Source organism: Corvus brachyrhynchos, unplaced genomic scaffold (assembly GCF_000691975.1).
Source record: "Corvus brachyrhynchos isolate BGI_N302 unplaced genomic scaffold, ASM69197v1 scaffold597, whole genome shotgun sequence".
Taxonomy (NCBI): domain Eukaryota; kingdom Metazoa; phylum Chordata; class Aves; order Passeriformes; family Corvidae; genus Corvus; species Corvus brachyrhynchos.
In genome coordinates, this window is record NW_008239000.1 from 778,878 (window position 1) to 796,137 (window position 17,260).

The following is a 17,260-nucleotide window of genomic DNA, read 5'->3' on the forward strand; positions in this document are numbered from 1 at the left end:
CCAGAGGGAACTCACAGTCACCGGCTGTGGGAAATGCCAGTACAAATCCAGGAGTTACCTTTCTCTGGCTCCGGCTGTTCTCCTCCTGGCACAGCTGGCAGATCTCGGCATGTCCAGGGCCCGACAGCTGCTCCTAAAGCCCAAGGCAAAACCAAGACATTCTGCTTTACACGGCTCCTGTGGCAGAGCTCTGCAGCAACAGGGGGGGAACTAAACATCGTTTTCACTGGGAACCAGCTGACAGAAGCAGAAATTCCCAGTGGCATCCCAGTGGCACTCTGGGAGTCTGGCTGTGCTTTGCCAGGCACACGGAGGAGGAGGAGTGGATTTTGGTCCAGCTGATTTATAGGAAAAGAGCAAAACCCCCAAAAAGGAGAATCACCCACCTGCTCCTCCTGCATGCCGCTGGGTGACCTACAAGGGAACAACAGCGTCACTTGGAGCAGGCCTTCCATCACCAGAGCCTTTAAATAAAACATCTGTGCTACCAGGGAATTCCCTCACCCTGTTTTTAAAACCCTCCCCAGATTTTTCAGTAGCTCTCCTGGTTCAATGGGAAGAGCAGCCAAGAAGGAGAATCACCCACCTGCTCCTCCTGCATGCCGCTGGGTGACCTACAAGGGAACAACAGCGTCACTTGGAGCAGGCCTTCCATCACCAGAGCCTTTAAATAAAACATCTGTGCTACCAGGGAATTCCCTCACCCTGTTTTTAAAACCCTCCCCAGATTTTTCAGTAGCTCTCCTGGTTCAATGGGAAGAGCAGAAGAAAAAATTGCAAAATGCCTTCAGGAGAGCAGAGGAGAGGGAGCACGAACACAGAAAAGACTGTTGAGGTGCTAGAGCAAAACAGTTTGGAACTGGCTTTAAACACAGGCCGGCAGGTTTGATCCCTAGCCCTGCTGTCAAAAGCAGCAATGAAGTACCACAAGGCCTGTGAACCATCAACCTGACCCTCACTTGCTTAAACACTCAGGTGAAACGGGTAAAAAGCATCTCAGGCCTGGAAGATTTTTAGTATCTTGCAAACCAGATTTGAACTGCTTTATGCTATTTTTAGGAGGATACTTTCCTGATTCACTCATCAATTAACTCACTGATTACCTCAATGAAGAGTGCCTCTCCACTGGCACTCGAGACACTGCAGCAGAGCCCTGACAGTCAGAGCACTTCCAATGGGCTGTTCCGTCCGCGAGCCAAAGCCTCAGCACTGAGCTGTGCCCAGGGGCTTTGAAAACACCTTTTAACTTCTAAAACCAAATACTAAAATCCTGCAACAACAATCTTCCTCTGTAATAATTCAGCTTGGAAACAAGTGACCTGAACCACAATTTTACACAGCCATCTTCTTAAAACCTCACTTCAGGTTCTCTTTCCCCAACAGCTTCTCTTTAGGAGGTCCAACCACCCTTCTCCTTTCCCTCACCAAATATGCTTTGGACATGAGTTCCAAAGGTCTTGCATTTGGCTTAGCAAGGATTCTTGAGTCAGAAGAATTAGTAAACAGCAGATTTAGATAGAAAAAAACTCAAAGGTAAATGGGAGAGGCACAGAGCTTTCCCCATCTGAAAGCACTGATGAACAACAGAACCTCCGCCTTGCTTTCGGGAGCTATGGAAAAGCGGCAGAGAACTCAACAAAGGGCATGACGTTGGAAATCCTTCTTAAAAAGGGAAGTTGGACTATTCTGAACACCCTGTTGGCACAGAAATTTGAGAAGGGGAAAGCAGGACTTTGGAAAGGAGAGGCAGAAATGAGATCTGTTTCCTTCCCTACCTGTGCGGCAGGACACTGTTCTCTCTCAGCGGCTGCTTCAGTTTAGCATTTTCTTCCTGGATTCTGAGCTTCCCATCCTGCCAAAAGGAAACACTCACCCATCAGCTGCACCAGAGGAAAACTCCAGTTTCATTCCTGCCACACTGCAAGGGGAGAACTGGCACTGCTGTTCTGGGATACTGCTCTGCCCCTCCTTTGCACAGAGGGGTATCTGGGCCCCAGTCTCCCCTGGGAGCAGCTCTCCATGCTTTCTTTCAGCAGTGTACAGAGGGGACTGTGCCTCTCAGAGAGGGGCAGGGGTCCCATGACCTCCTGTTACCAGAAACAGTCACCAGCAGTTCTTATTTGCAGAGCAGAGGTTGAGAACGAGGACGGGCTGAAGAGGCTTTGTAAAAGCTGACCAGAGACAAACTTTCCCAGCCAGCAAAGAAAAGAATCCTCCCCTTCTCCCTAGCTGAGATGTGGGTCACAGCTGAGCCATGAGGCCTAAAGCACTTCAATGAAATTGTGTAATATTGGTCAAATAAGACAAAACTGCACCATTCAAGCAGGATGGGGAGAAACAAAGAACTGCAGAAGCCATCTCTGGTACTGCACAGTTCTCACTGTTAAAACTCAAACTGCCTGGTCAGAGTGTGTACAAATCTTCCCGAAGCTCCTCCGGTTGTGGCACATGAACGACAACCATTTATTGCCTGAGAAAGCTCAGGAAAAGCAAACGAGCCAAGCGAAACTGTTACCTCAAACCCGAGCCAAAAACCCAAGTCACGTTACCTGTCTGAGCCAATTCTTTGGGCCTTTTTTGCTTTCTTGGCTGCGCTGGTGACTGTGAGACCATCTGTCTCTTTCCCGCCTTAGCTCCAGTTCTAGGTGGCTTCTGGAATACCAGGTGGAATTGTGAATAAAGGATGGCTTTGGGACACTTAGCACTGATAACTGATGAACTATTCGACCCTCTCTTCACACCCCTAACTCAGGAGCTAAAACTGCCTCTTGGAACCCCAAAGCTCTCTCGCAGTGTGTTAAGCCATAATGTGTCGGGATGAAAAATCTACACGTCCTTCGTCTAATTCTGGTACAATTTAGCATCCAACTGATGCAAAACCAGACCCATTTGCCCATGTCCTCCTAAGCTCACCCATGCACACCCAGGACCTTGCACCAATTGCTGACCAAAGCCATTTTCTGGTTGGCTGAGCACCTTTTTGAAAAAGGAAACACAAAGCTGGGCCAGGAGGGGAAGAGGGGAAAAAACCTCTCCATGCATCCAGCAATGCTCCCACAGAATTCATCCCAGTGACCTTGCAACAAGCCACACGTGTGTCAAGGCTGCAGGAGATGCTCTTCTATTTTAAGGAAAGAAATTTGTCTGTGTCCCTGACACTGCTCAAGTGATGACACTGCACGGGAAAATGTGATGGCTTTTGACAAGGTCTCTGGCTTCCAGCAAAACTAAGAGCAGTTCCAAAGGGGAAAAAATCCACATCACAGTACTGTGTGGCAGGTAAGACAACCAAAATCACTGCCCTTGCTCCAGACCCTTCAGTGTTTGCTCCAGGCAGACTTGGCTGCTCAATCCCTGCCCAGGAGCAGCAAATCATTAGTGTTAGCTTTGGATTCCCAATTATCACAGAATCACAGAAGGTTTCAGTTGGAAAGGATCTTTCAGACCATCTTGTTCCACCCTGTGCCATGGGCAGGGGTACCTTCCACAGGGTCAGATTGCTCCAAGCCCCGTCCAACCTGGCCTTGAACACTTCCAGGGATAGGGCAGCCACAGCTATTCTGGACAGCCTGTGCCAGTATCCAGGTGATGCTGTTACCAAGGATTTCCCTCCCTGGAGTTACACGTCGTGGCATCTAACACAATTTGCCTCACTCCCTCTCCATCCCCTGCTTCCCTCTGCCATCACCCTGCCTGCTCTCCCCTAGACACAGCAACAACAGCCCAGAAAAGAGGTTGGAAAAGGGTCTCTTCACCGCTGCCTGGAGAGCTCTTCCACTTCCAGCTGGAGGCTGTTGATTTTGTCCCCAAACTCCTGCTTGAAGAGCCGGTTGTCCTGCTGGGCCAGCTGCCGGTCCTTCTCTGCCTGTCGCAATCTGGATTTGAGCCACATGAACTTGTGATAAAAAACAAAAGCCATGGTGGGGAGGAAGACTGAGTTCAACCAACAAATAAAAAACCCAGTGAAAAGGTAAAGCCAAAAAAAGAGAATGGTAAAAACAATGGAAAGGAGGAAAATAGTTCAAAGCAAAGCAAAATGCAGGTGAACCAGGCAGAAGCTCTCATTTTCAATAGTTTTTATTCTATCACTACAGTTTACAGCCATTAGATGAGAAACAGAAAACATCACTTTTATCCAGATTCGAAGCAAACCTCAAGTACACAGAATTTTAAGTCCAATTGGAGTTTAATGTACGTTACATTTCAGCTTTGCACAGCTAACTGGAACTTGCAACATAGGTTGTAGCTACTCTATTGAGAATTAGTGCATATTCCTGCTCTCTCCCATGGATGGACACTTCGGCTCAAGCCCCAGGCATCAGTACACCAACACATTCCCACTCGGGGCCTGATATCAGAAGAAGCCAGATCCTTAAATCTGTCTGATTTCAGCACAAACCTCACCATCCAACCCCCTGTTCCTACAGCAGAACTGTGTGATGGGGCAGGGGGTTCTCTGTCCCAACCAGCTGTTCAGACAGCTTGATCAAAGCTTCCACATTTCCCTTAGGACTATTTCTTCTCCAGGGAGTTAGGATGAGTTTGTAGTAGCGGGTTACTGAGGGGTGAGTTTATAGGTTCAAGCATGCGGCTCAGGCATGGCAGGGAGGTTCCCAGCAGGGCTGTGCTGGGAGCCCAGGGAACAAGCCCCACAGTGGCCCATGATCACATCCACGGGGACCAGGCTGAGCCCCGCGGATTTTGAAACACACCAAGGTGTTCCCTCCTGTGTTTGTCACATTTGCCACCCACTGCCCCAAGGAGCACCATCCCATAGGTCAAGGGGAGAACTGGCACCAAAGAATTACTACAGGCATCTCACCAGAGCAAAAAAACCCTTATTTGACACAGAAACTCCCCAGATCTGACCTTCCAAAAGAAAAAACTATCTCGAGCAGCAGTTATAAACCTGAAGCCTGCGAGAGACCGGCACAGGGACTTCTGTGATCAGAGAATGTTAGTTTACAATAGTTCAAGCTACAGTTACTTCAGACTTTGCACCAGGGTGTTAAACTGGCAATTATTTTTCCTAATGAGAGGCATTTCCCAGCTTTAGCTCTTGTTCCATTAGCAAATTCCGTTTGTTTTGAGCAAGGCAAACTCAGAAGAAAATGAAAGAAGTGTAAAAGGCAACTCTTTTCAACCACCAACTACTCGGACAAGAAAAGGGCAAGGACCAAATTTCCATCTCCACTCCCCACTGCTGCACACTGGGTTCCTTCTCCTTTTTTTAACATGTTTTTGTTTCCTTTAAACAAAGATCAGATTATTTTTTATAAAACATGTAACTTCCCTTTCTGGGAAGGGGAGAGACCTCCCAAAACACCTCTCCTCCGCTTCCTTGGGTCAGGAAGGACCACAGGGTATGTCTGGAGGGACTCCTGGCAGAGGTAGAAGCAATGCAAAGAGAAGGAGGTTTCCACTGAACTTACCACTCTACCGTGTTACTCTAAGACACCTATAGCTACTAATTCTGGACACATGAAGTTGAAAGGAATAAGGATAAGTCCCCACCCTCCCCCCAAGTCCCTAAGGCAGAATCCAGGCAGGCTGGTTACGGGAGGGCCGGTCTTCCCGGTGACGGGCCAGCGTCGCGCCCGCTCGGCTCGGACTCGGGGCTGAACCCACAGAACAGAAGAGAACGGGGAACGGCTTGGGGTACGCACACAACTACTGTCAACAACTTCCAGGGATGCATTTCTCGTCTACTTCACAAAAAGGGCAATACAGAAAAGGAGTTGACTGTCCCGAGCTGGCCACGGCCTCGGCTGAGCCGCGCACGCGCCGAGGGCTGTGCTGCTGCACGCGGTGACACCAGCGGCTGGACACAGCCACCTCGCCCACTCCTGACGCTTTCCCGGGGTGCTTAGTGGCCAACTCGTTGGTACTTGAACACGGTTTAAATGGCAGGGCTGGGGATTTTTATACCCGACTAAATCTCGGCAGAAAAACTCACTGATTTTAAAAACTCGGCAAATTCCAAATCAACTTTAGGTGACAATTAATATTTTAACAGTTGCTTTTAGCAATTCTCAAGTTCTCCCCTCATAAATGAGTTCTGATGTCAGAGCTGTGAGGTGGCCAGACATAAAAATGTCTAATGATGCTTCTGGATCAGTTTGTTTGCTGCACTATTTAAGGTTTTTGCCTGTTTCACCAAATCCTTTTCACTGTATAAGTAAGTCAGAATGAGGATGATGAGAAAACAGAAAAAATAAGAACAGCAAGAGAAAAAAGAACACATGAATTAGCTGAGTAGGCATCATGAAACATTTTCAAACACAAACTTGTTGCAAAGACAACCACTCTGTTTACCAAGAGCCATTCCCAACAGAAACCCTAAAATGAGAGCACCAACGGAGTGCGGCGCGCTACTCATTAACCAAGTCCCAGACGCGCTGCTCCCACTGCTCTCCTCAGGCAGCCCTGTCCAGCCCAGCACTGGGACTCTCCCCTGGCCCATTCTGGATCCAGGGGACACTACACTAAAGGACACACCAGTGGATCATGGTTCAAGTTTCCTGTCTTACCTTTGTTCCAGCTGTTTGATGGTGGCAGCCATCTGATTTGTTTTTTCTTCCAAGCGGCTGTTTAATTCACTCTTCTGTTTCACTCCCATGTCTGAACTCTGGGAAAAGGAGCAGTGGGGGGTTTGTGTAAGGAGTAGTAAATCCCAAATAAATCTCCATAAATCATGTGGCACGTGAAACAACAGGGCAGAAGGCAAAGAGGCAGGAAAAGGTGCTGAAAAAGCAAATGCCAGGACAGTATTGCAAGGACAAATGTCTTGCCATAGAGGTGCAGGCTCCATCTGGATCCCGCAACAGAGCAATGCCACCATTCATGAAGATTCCTGGATATGGGAAATGTAATGCAGTGCTTGCTAATAGTTAATACCTTCATATCATTCAGCTGTTTTGAACAAAGCCATTGGCTCAAGGAGAGCAAAAGCAACTCTTTGCTGTTGTCAAATTGATTTTAGGATCTATTCTGAGCATTGTGTTGCTGTTTGGAGAGTCTGCTCGTGTCACCACACAGGAGTTACACCAGGTGCCCTCCACACCAGACTGTGCTGGAGCACAAGCTCCCACAGCTCTTTTCATACCACAAAACCACACAAGATGCTTTCCCCCGTCTCACACGCACATTTCTGGACCACGATGAATTTTTGTTCAGAAGAAATTGCGTTCACCTTTACCCTCCACCACATTCCAGTGTTCTCACAGCAGGACAGAAGTGTGCTGGACAGCCTGTGCCCCTTCCACACCCAGCACCTTTCCAATAGGCAGGAGGAATAAATGCACAGCAGCTCTCACTTTTATCTGGAATTCCCTGCATTGCCTTAGCTCCCTACCTGCAGCTTGAAAGACAGTTCATGCTTTAGAGCCCTGAGATCGTCCAGCTGCTGTCTGAGTGCCACCAGCGCATCCTGCTTTTCACAGACATCCTTCTCCAGCATCTTCATGGCCAGCTCCATCTCCTGCCGCATCCCGATCTGCGCCTCCAGCTCCTTCTCCACATCCTGGAACACAAGGAGCCCTCAGCATTTCCAGGAGCTCCCCTCATCACCCAGGGGGTAACCACCCTTCCCCTCTGCCCAGGCACTCCCTACCCGCGAGCATGCTGCACTGCCGCAGCTTCGGAGTCACACATCTGACACATCCCTTAGGGAGAGTAACTCCACAGTTTTCAGCCCAGTATCAGAGCCAGGTGTGCAGCAGGGCTAGCAGAGAGTCAGGGAATTCTACATGGGCCTGTCTTTGGGATGGAGGGGTCTAAGGAAAGATTTTATTTCCTAAATACTGTCAGGTCAGGCATTTTTCTCCCCACACAGGTATTGAACAAGGGCTCAGCATGGCAGTGACCCTTTGCAGCCCTGTGGGGTGGGCCCCGAGCCCCCCAGTCCTCACCAGGCGCAGCTGAGTCTCCTCCTTCAGCTGCTTCCGTGCCTCAGTCAGTGCCTGCCCGTCAGCAGTTCTGTCCTTGGTGGCCTGAGGTAACAGACACAGTTCACTTGGCATTGTGTACTGCCAGCCCTCACTTGGCCTCATTACTGGCTTTTCCCCAACACTTGGAATTCTGCAACAATTCAGGACAAACCAGCACAACTCCTGTATCCCGATTTTCCTGCCTCCCCTCAGTAAGGCCCCCTCCCTCCTGTGCCCTGACACCTTGCCCAGCAAGCTCCCGGCTCCACGCACGCTCCCTGCTCCGCCCCTATGGCCAGGCAGGATTCCCTGCGGCCAGGGCCCATCTGTTCCCTCTGCACAGGGCCTACCTGCTGTTCCTCTAATGCAGTGGGGTTTGTGTGAGACACACAAGGAAATGCACTCTGTTCCAAACACGGCATTCAGGCTGGGCCTGCCCCAGAGCTCAGCAATCATCCCCACACACACACACACACAAATACACCAACCTTGCGACTGGACTCCAGGATGTAGGAGCTTTCTTCCTTAACCCGCTCCATCTCTTCCTGCAGTGTAATGATCCTGTTGTTGGCAACTGCGAGCTGGGAACAAAACACAACAGTAACACATGAAAAACATACTTCACTGGTTTTTTTTCTCTCTTGACCCCACCAGATGAGGAAGATTTGGCTGGAAACTGAGGACGAGCAGCACACAGCACCCTTAGGGATGGGACACCTGGCTCAGAGGAATTCCCAGGGATCACAGCACTGCAGACCAACAGATTAATATAAGTGTATGGTCAAAGGCAAAAGTAACTTCAGAAACTCCTTCTGGCTTTGTAACTCACAACTTACATAAGGGTCACACACAGGAGCAGCTCAGAGACATTCCAAAGGATCAGCCATGCTATCCTGTGACAAACCCAAACAGAACTCCCGGATGCAAGTGCGAGTCCTTGACAGAGCTCAGGCCCGACACACACACGTGGCTGTGATGTGTGACACAGCTCATTACCTACACCCCAGCTGGCACAGCGCGTGCCGCTGTCACCGCAGCCTCATTCCACACTCTGCAGGCTTCCCTTGGCAACTTCATTATCAAACCCCAGAAACACTGCAGGCACCATTGCAATTCATCTCCTGGCACCACGTCACTATGCAGGTAAAACACCAAAAGCCACTCATTCCATCAGGTAAGACCTCCTGTCACCCATTTGTCAGGGAGCTGACCCCAAAACATTTTATGACATTTATGTCATCACTAATGAGCTGCAGACCAATGTTAAAACACAGACTGCACCTCTGCCTCATGTACCCGCTGTTTCTCATGCTCAGGCTGGACATTTTACTTATATTGACATTTTTTCCTTTACTTTTTGCAAATTTACGTAAACATACAGTTGATTTTCCAACTTGTGCTCAGTAGTGACAGCCAGTGAAATTCCTTGGAAGGTCAGCTATTCCAGTTCCATCACTAAACACCCCTCATTCTGTACACCAGACATCTGAAAGGAACTCCTCCCTCCCTGGTTAATCCCTAATTCCCAAAGGCCAAAGCATCAGGTGGTTTTCCATGACACTTACCTCCTCGGTCAGCTTTGTGTTGGATTTCTCCAAGGCATCCACCTTGGCCTGCAGGTTGTTTACTGTAGCACTGTTGAAGAGAAAAAACCCTACAGTAATTCCTTCACTTTTTAAAATTCCGTTTTCTCTTTTGTCCTACAAAGTAATAAAGAGCCAAGAGATCACATTTTACCTTAGATGTCTATTGAGTTCTTCTACATAGTTCTTCTGGTCCAAAATGGCAGTTATCTGACCATCTCTGGAAAAAAGAAACAGGGCAGCCTGGAATACTTGAATACACATTCCCAAGAGAGGAGCAGCAGGACAACTGTGTGTGCACCTACCCTTCGCTTCCTTTCGTGCTGTTCCCATCTTTCAAATACATGGAGAAATCAATAACTCCGACCTGGAGGAGAAAAAATTGCATTTTACACTAACCACTTGGTTTCTAAGACCAACCCACTGTTCCCAGGTGTGGAAGTTTAGAGTTAGGACATCAACACCTGCTGTACTTCAGCCAGGATTCATTACATCAGCAGGCTATGCAAAATTAATGAATTTTCCAATTTAAATGAGCAGAACAAACCCATTAACTGAATACCTGGGAGTCCAGGTCCTCTCCCTTCATGCAGAAGTTGGCATCGATGACGTTCAGACCTACAAGAAGGCCAGCAATGATGGCACCTTCCTCTTCCATCATCAGTGCGTTGGGCTCGTAAAATTCACTGCAGGATGCAGGGCAAGAGACACACAGGAGTGAGATGGGAAAAATGATCAAGATCTTACAAGAGAGCAGAAGTGAACCTAACTGAGAATGAGTCCAGCACTCACCTGAGAAGATCCTTTCTGTTAATCAAGGCTTTCATGTACTCTGAAAGTTTCTTCTGCATCAGAGCCAGGCGAAGCCAAGCTCTTCCTCGGCCCACAGGTGTCCTGCAAAGGCCAAAACAAACATTTCCAGACACCCTGCAAGGCACAGTCACCAACAGCTCTAATAACCCCACCCTCCTTCAAGTTTTTGCACTTCCAAGACAGAGGTGGCACTGGTGCAAACAGAGAAACACAAGGCACGGAAGCGCAAATAGGTCCAGCCCGATTAAGCCATCACTGTTTCTCTCATTAACTCAGTATGTTTTTGCTGCCCTACTAAAAAGATTTCCCTGACTTTATCCCTGCTGGACGCTGCCAGACAGATCAGCTGCTTCAGCTCATCACCTTCTGAGTCACAACCAGTTCTGCCTAAGTCACAGGAACACACACACCAGCGCAGCTGCCCAACACCACTCCTTGGGGTGGGTCAGGCTGGATGGGAATCCAGCCAGACAGCTCAGAACCAACTCAGTGCTGTTCTCCTCAGTGCTTTGCTCCTGAACAGCCTCACAGGATGCCATGGCCTCGAGTGCCAGTCCTTCCCCTCCTTTCTCCCAGCCACCAGGAGCACGTGGCTCTAACACGCTGACCTGGATGTCTGACCTCACCTGGTACGAGCAGCAGCAGCTCAAGGAAGTCACGGCCAGTACTGCCCACTCCTGACTCACTAACGGGACCTGGCCCTTCCAAAGGGTCACTATCAACAGAAGGTTTAGGAAAGTACTCTGAAAGCATTCTTTACTTCCATTCATTTCCTGCTGCAATGCTCTGCAACAGGAAGAGGTCCCAGGAGCCCCGGCAGAGTGCTGGCCCTGTCAGCTGCTGCAGGAGTCCTGCCCAGATCTCCAGTAAAAGCACTTGTCTGTCAGTACCTCACTAAATACTAACCCAAAAGACATTTATTCAATTTATCCATCTGTTCTTTCAGCAAAGATGACTCGATCCTTAGTCCTGTTGCTCATACAAAAGCTTCCTTACCCATTTTTTCTATTCCAAGCTGAAAGCTTCTTACAGTTTCTTTCACCATGAAATAGGCAAGCCTGAATGTGACATCTGAAATTCCTATGAATCTTTTACAAGTAATATTGGCTTCCTGTGGCTTTTTGCCTCCCCTCTTTAACACAAACTACTATCTTCTCCAGCTTGGTGCCTAAGCTTCCCTCTCACATAAACTTCAACCAAATTTATTTAAAAGAAGCATTACCTACATCAGCCTCAAAACTGTTTATTTAAACTGTTATAACCTTCCTGTTAATTCCCTTCCTCTTGAGTCTGACTTCACAAATGCTCAGTAAAGGCTGTTCCCATGCCTGAGGCACATCACCACGCCTTAAGTGCTAGCAGTAAAGGCACTGCTGTCTGTAAGTTGCCACACTCTTAACACAGCAAGACTATCTCCTGTGCTCTCATGCTGCTGATCCTTGATGAAGAGTAAGAGAGCAATGATCCATTTTTATCAGCAGAAGGTGACAGATGTATTCCTGAAGGTTCTGTTTGCTCTTCCTTCTCTTCTTCAGGATCCTTCTCACAGTAAAACTCCTATTATGTACTCATGCAATAAAGGAGTGTACTTACTTCAGCCCTGGGAGATCCTTAACACTTGCTGTAATCTCTGCAGCCTCAGGAACGAGTTTTTCTACTAATTCTAGAGGTCCCCAAAATGACTTATTTTGCCCAAGAAAAGTCTTTTTGGCTAAAAAACAAAAAGAAAGAAAAAATGAGCCTGTTAGACCTGTGCTGATATAATGCCTTCTCAAACAAGTGAACAAAAAGCAGCCAAAACCTGCCAGAATGGCTCCTCTGGGGCTGCTGCTGGGCAGGCACTTGGTATCCTGGAATCCCAGGATGGTTTGGGTGGGAAGGGCTCTAAAGACCACCCGTTTCCACGCCCCTCTGCTTTCCATGTCCAGCTGCTACCACACAAGGGCAGCACCTAAAGGACAGTCCATACTTGGCCATTTGAGCTGCGACTCAGGATTTCACAGTCAAACACATTTTAACAGCAGCTTCAAGCCATGAGCTGCGCACAGCCCAAACCCTCAGTTTAGACAGAGCTATTGAAAAGGAGCTCCAGGGTTGCACTTCCTCTTCCAGCTAGGAGATGCATTCCTAAAGCACAAAGAAGTGCAGAAAAAGGAGTCACGAGCTTGCCAAAAGCCGATTTAATCCCTGATCCCTGATTTACAGCCGGGACAACTGAAACACTGTTTTAAACGTGGCAAGCACCTGCAACGCCTCAACTTTCCCCCTGCAGCAGGTTTCTGTGCCTTCCTTTGGCCTGCCCAGTGCACTGCAATCACAGCAGTGACTGCTCAGGCTCTCCTCAGTCTCGTGCAGGCTGCAGAGCTCTGTTTTGACCCCACGCTGCTGTTCCCCGCTGCAGGCCTTGCCCTGCAGTGCGGAGGGCTCGTGCCCAGCCTCTGAGTTACCTTTGAGGCCGTGCTTGAGGCAGTGCTCCATCACCACGAAGAACTGCTGCAGGGGGGCATAGTCCGAGTCCAGCGTGCGGCCCAGGTTCAGCGCGGACTCGATCAGCCCCTTGATGCTCAGCTTGGCCATGTTCATCAGGTTCATACGTTCGTTAGCCATGAGGTAATTGGGGTCTGCAACAAAGGAAGGAAAGTGCTGGTGAACAACAAAAGCTGGTTTCATTACAGTAAACACCCCACCTTGCTCTATTTGTTCCTCAGCTTTGAAAGCATTTTTGGGGCAGCGCGTTTCACAGGCGGCACTCTGCAGGCCTTTTGTGGAGAAAAATCAACATCAACTAGCGCTTTAGGGCCAAAGCCACAACGGCATGGGAATAGACAATGTATCATATTGAGGGTGCCTTAATACTTCAAATAACTACAGGCGTTCCTTATTTTCAAGACAGACATTTGGAGCCTGGTGTTCATCCTGTGCTTTGCACCTTGACAACGTGTCTCTGACTGGCACGGCCGTCACTTGTTCCAAGTCACATCCCCTTCTACAAACCGGTAAGAATCCTCCACTTGTGGTTTGTTCTTGCACCTAAAGGTCACCATGGACCCCCTCACAATTAATCCAGCAACATGTGTCTCTATGCCAACTTTCGTCTCTCTTCCTCAAGATTTTTTTTTGAGGCTTAGATGTAACATGGAGCCAACTCCCACTTATCTCTCTTGGTTTCAACACTGCCACTGGTTTTCACCAGTGAGAAGGAGCTGATCTTCATGGCTCCTGAGAGCTCATACTAAATCCCCAAACTCACAGATCTCCCAGGACTATATTCTCCTTCCACCATATTATAAATATCCAGACCTTTACACTGGCTACTCACACCCAGTTTTTGAGCTCCAGTTCTCAGTTGCAGGCAGTTTCATCCCTGTAAGGCCCATTTATCCAGGGCTGCTGCCAACAGCCAGGGACCCTTGAACCAACCTGACGCCTTTGCAAGTCAATGAACTACTCCTAGCAGCAGAGATGTGAGCAGAGGACACCTCAGATTACAGATCTAAGCAAGAGGCACCCTGTCAGCACCCACCAGCCAAAAAGAGAGCCAAGAGCACAGCTAAAATACCCACACCCGAGTGCATGTCACTGTGGGCTGGGAAAAATCCACAGCACAGGGAGAGGGAAGATCCGGGGCAGTGCCACCATCCAAACCTAAGACCATGGCTCATTTGTTCAGTCTCTCAAAAAGCAGCTCAGGACAGAGCTTCTGTCATCCCCCTTCTTCTTCAGAGGGAAGTAGAACCAGAAGCCTCCTTCTCTAAATCTATTTCTATAGTTTAGAGAACTTCCAAGTACTCATGTAGGAGTGCAATGCTCAGCGCAGCACTGGACTGCAGAAAGACTGAACTTTGTGAGGGGTTTTTACTGCCTTTCAGGACTACTGCTGTCTGAAGGTGATGGGTCCGGCTGATCTGGAGGTACCCTGAGCACATGACCTGTTCCAGATTTCCAGTTCATTTTATGACCTGCAGTGTAGCTAACAGTCACCATCACCACGAATGCAGACTCAGGAAAAAAGGCAGGCACAGTATTGCCAAGACACAGAGACCTCCTCCTCATCCTCTCTCAGCACATTTCCTCACTGGCCAAGGCCAGTGATCTGATGGGTAGCAAGGCATCCACAAGGACTCTGCTTGGGTGGCAAACCAATCCCTAACGCAGAATTAAAGGAACTGTACAAGAGAGCACCAAGGAAAATGCTCCTTTGGCTGTGGTTATTAGCTAATTTCAACAGAAAAATATTTTCACTATATCACACTAATCAAAGGTTTCCCCTTCCTTAGTCTGCTGTGAGCAATCGTGCTCTGCGTGTGCAGCTTATCCAAGATTCTCATCTTGCAAACCAATTCGCTTATCTAGTGGGAAACTGGATAAAACCCCTAAGGTTTAGTCCAAAAATTAAATGCTAAGTAATTGATACTCTTGTTCTATGTACTGCACCACTCACACCTTTAAAGAAGGCAGGGTAGGCAGGCGAGGCTGACTTTTACACAGTAAGACTGTCAGGCTGGCTTTAAGCTGGGACAAGTCTGATCCTGGTGTGGACCTGACATGCTCCATCTGAACTGGTACCTTCTCCAATCTCCTCCTGCCTCTACCTGCAAAACCTCTGCCTGGGCTTTCCTACACATCCCATGTCATCAACCTTAAAAAGCAAAACCCCAGCCCTCAAACTTTGCCTTTCCACAGGGTTTGGGTTTCAAATAAAGGAAATCAAACTCTCAGGACACTTTGTTATTTAAATGTTGCAGCTTCTACAGAACAGACATGTTTTCTAACCAGCTGCTTCCAGGAAGATGTTTCCAAAAGCATCTGAGAATCCTGTAATTTGTTTAAAAGGTACAATCTGTACCCAGGAACCTGAAAGTCAAGGAAAGAGTCAATGCAATACAGGATCTCAATGGGTTAAGCTGCAACTGGTCTTGGTACTTCTTACTCGGTGATGATAAATTTTATCACTCCTCATACTCTGAAACAAGGAAGAAGCAACTAAAATGAAGCTAAAACTTGGATCAAAGGCAGGGAGTGATGAGACCCTGGAGAAGTGAACAAACCCACTGAAAGCAATGCCAATTCATTAGCATTTCATCAAGGTTCTCCATCTTACATGAACAACACCAACTTAAAGTAGCCTGAAATTCAGCACGGCTACTTCCGTGTGGCAGAGAAACATCTCTCACCTGACAAAATAAATGCAAAACAACTTATACAACATTTTAGGAAAAAAAGAAGCCTCAACCCCCTTTTTTTCCTTAAAGCCTGCCCTGGAAAATGCTCTTCTCTGGGAAGCAGCACAGGCTGTTTTGCCAGGAGAGGACATTGCCTGTGGCTAGGAGGCTGCGAGCAGCAACCAGGCACAGAACCAGCACAGCAGTTAACGGCACCATCGTGGAAGATGAGCAGCAAGGATCAGTGTGCTCAGGGCATGGGAACATCAGCCTTTTGCGCTGCAAACACTTGAATCCCAAGCAGGAGCAGTTGTATTTCATCATCGAAGTACCAATTTGCTTGACCACTTGCTACATTGGGGATTCAACTATTTCACATCTGTGCCGTTTTTTAAAAATCAAGAAAGAAGCACTATAAACAAGTTTCTCATTTAGTATTTCACAAGTTCTAACAAAAATTTGCAATACAAGTTGTAGTGGGTTTTAGAATCCTTTTTTCCAAGCCTTGGCAAGTAGTGCCAGAAAATCTGAAGAATCTAGTCAGAAATACTGCAGAGAATCTTAAGCTTCAGGGTGATTTCTGAAATACTTCTTAAAATTCAGCTTCCATATGTTGCTGCAACCTTTTAAGCTGTGCTTCTGCCAGGCTCAGGAAACTACTGCCTCTGAAAGCATTTAGGAGAAGGCAAATAGCCCTTGTTGTTTCACTTCTTCTACCTCCACTTCAAGTCAGCGTAGTAAAGAAACCCCACACATTTATTTAAGCAACATCAAGAAAATGCAAGAAAGACACAGCTACTGGCACTGGAAAGGAAAACTAACTGCATTTTGCACTCAGGCTCAAAATAATAGCGCAGAAGCCAACAATTAGCACAAACAAGAGCTGTGAGATGTGGGTGTGGAACGCACCTTCGGAATCATCGCGCAATTGCTCCACCACATCTGTCAAATCCTCCCAAGAGTCTTTGCAAACAGCAAAAGGAAAGGAAAAGAAAGAAAAACGTCATGCAAGCCGTGATCTAAAGGAAAGATTCAAAATCAAGATATAAGAAAAGCATAACTGAAAGGGAGATTTGCATCATACAAGACTTAATTCATAGTGGCAAAAGATCTGCAAGTCAAAAGGGTGTATTAGTCTGCACAAAGCAATAGAGCAAAGCATTCTTCTCCCAGAGTCAGACCAGGGCAGGCTTCAGTAAAGCTGCAGAAGCTTTGTTTCTGCATTAACACAAGCAACATTTTTCTAAAGCACATCCTAAAAAGAAAAGCAACAAAAGCATTCCTTTATTTGTAAGATAAAAGCACTAAACTTGTGATATTTATGCAATGTCACCTTTGCTTCAAGTTCCTCATATCCAGCCTCAAGAAGAACTGCCGGCAGGGAAACAGCCACACGTGGGAAGCAGGCACGTTCAGGGAAAAGACACACTGAGGGCATTTTATGGTTCAACAGAGCTTAAACTCTGCTATAACCATGACCCTAAACGACAAATCCCGCAGAGGTGACCCAGCTGAGCCCTGTACAGGTCACAGGCTGACGATGATCCCCTAAGGACTCAGCCAGGGAAGCAGCTCTCTCCTTGGCGGTACAAGGGAGGTATCCTGGGAGAGGAGCAGGCAGGACAAGGAGAACTGGTTTCAGCACACCCACTACGTCCCTGTGCCAAACCCAGCGAGCCAAGCCAGACAAATGCCCCGAACCCTGGGCATTTTTCACTCCCTACTTACGCACCCGCGCTCCCCAGCGTCAATCCGCGATCGGCGGAACATCCGA

General features: G+C 47.9%; 1 protein-coding gene across 9 annotated transcripts in view; it reads right to left on the reverse strand.

The window, feature by feature from the left end:
* The window catches only part of RUFY3 (RUN and FYVE domain containing 3), a 33,149-nt gene that overhangs the window by 2,132 nt on the left and 13,757 nt on the right, over positions 1-17,260 (reverse strand). For 2 of the 9 annotated variants that reach the window (XM_017738954.1, XM_017738952.1), the window contains 17 exons: positions 16,396-16,449; positions 12,772-12,945; positions 11,918-12,035; positions 10,304-10,405; positions 10,074-10,197; positions 9,817-9,878; positions 9,666-9,731; positions 9,494-9,563; positions 8,417-8,509; positions 7,911-7,991; positions 7,355-7,522; positions 6,531-6,628; positions 3,756-3,875; positions 2,550-2,652; positions 1,776-1,852; positions 587-614; positions 59-133 (listed from right to left, as the gene is read on the reverse strand). In XM_017738954.1, coding sequence (XP_017594443.1) covers positions 59-133; positions 587-614; positions 1,776-1,852; positions 2,550-2,652; positions 3,756-3,875; positions 6,531-6,628; positions 7,355-7,522; positions 7,911-7,991; positions 8,417-8,509; positions 9,494-9,563; positions 9,666-9,731; positions 9,817-9,878; positions 10,074-10,197; positions 10,304-10,405; positions 11,918-12,035; positions 12,772-12,945; positions 16,396-16,449 — 1,613 coding nt within the window. Of the gene's footprint in view, positions 1-58; positions 134-386; positions 415-586; positions 615-1,775; positions 1,853-2,549; positions 2,653-3,501; positions 3,896-4,059; positions 6,171-6,530; positions 6,629-7,354; positions 7,523-7,910; positions 7,992-8,416; positions 8,510-9,493; positions 9,564-9,665; positions 9,732-9,816; positions 9,879-10,073; positions 10,198-10,303; positions 10,406-11,917; positions 12,036-12,771; positions 12,946-16,395; positions 16,450-17,218; positions 17,242-17,260 lie in introns of those variants that run through there. The other 7 variants (XM_017738955.1, XM_008637401.2, XM_017738953.1 and 4 more) reach the window with 6 other exon arrangements.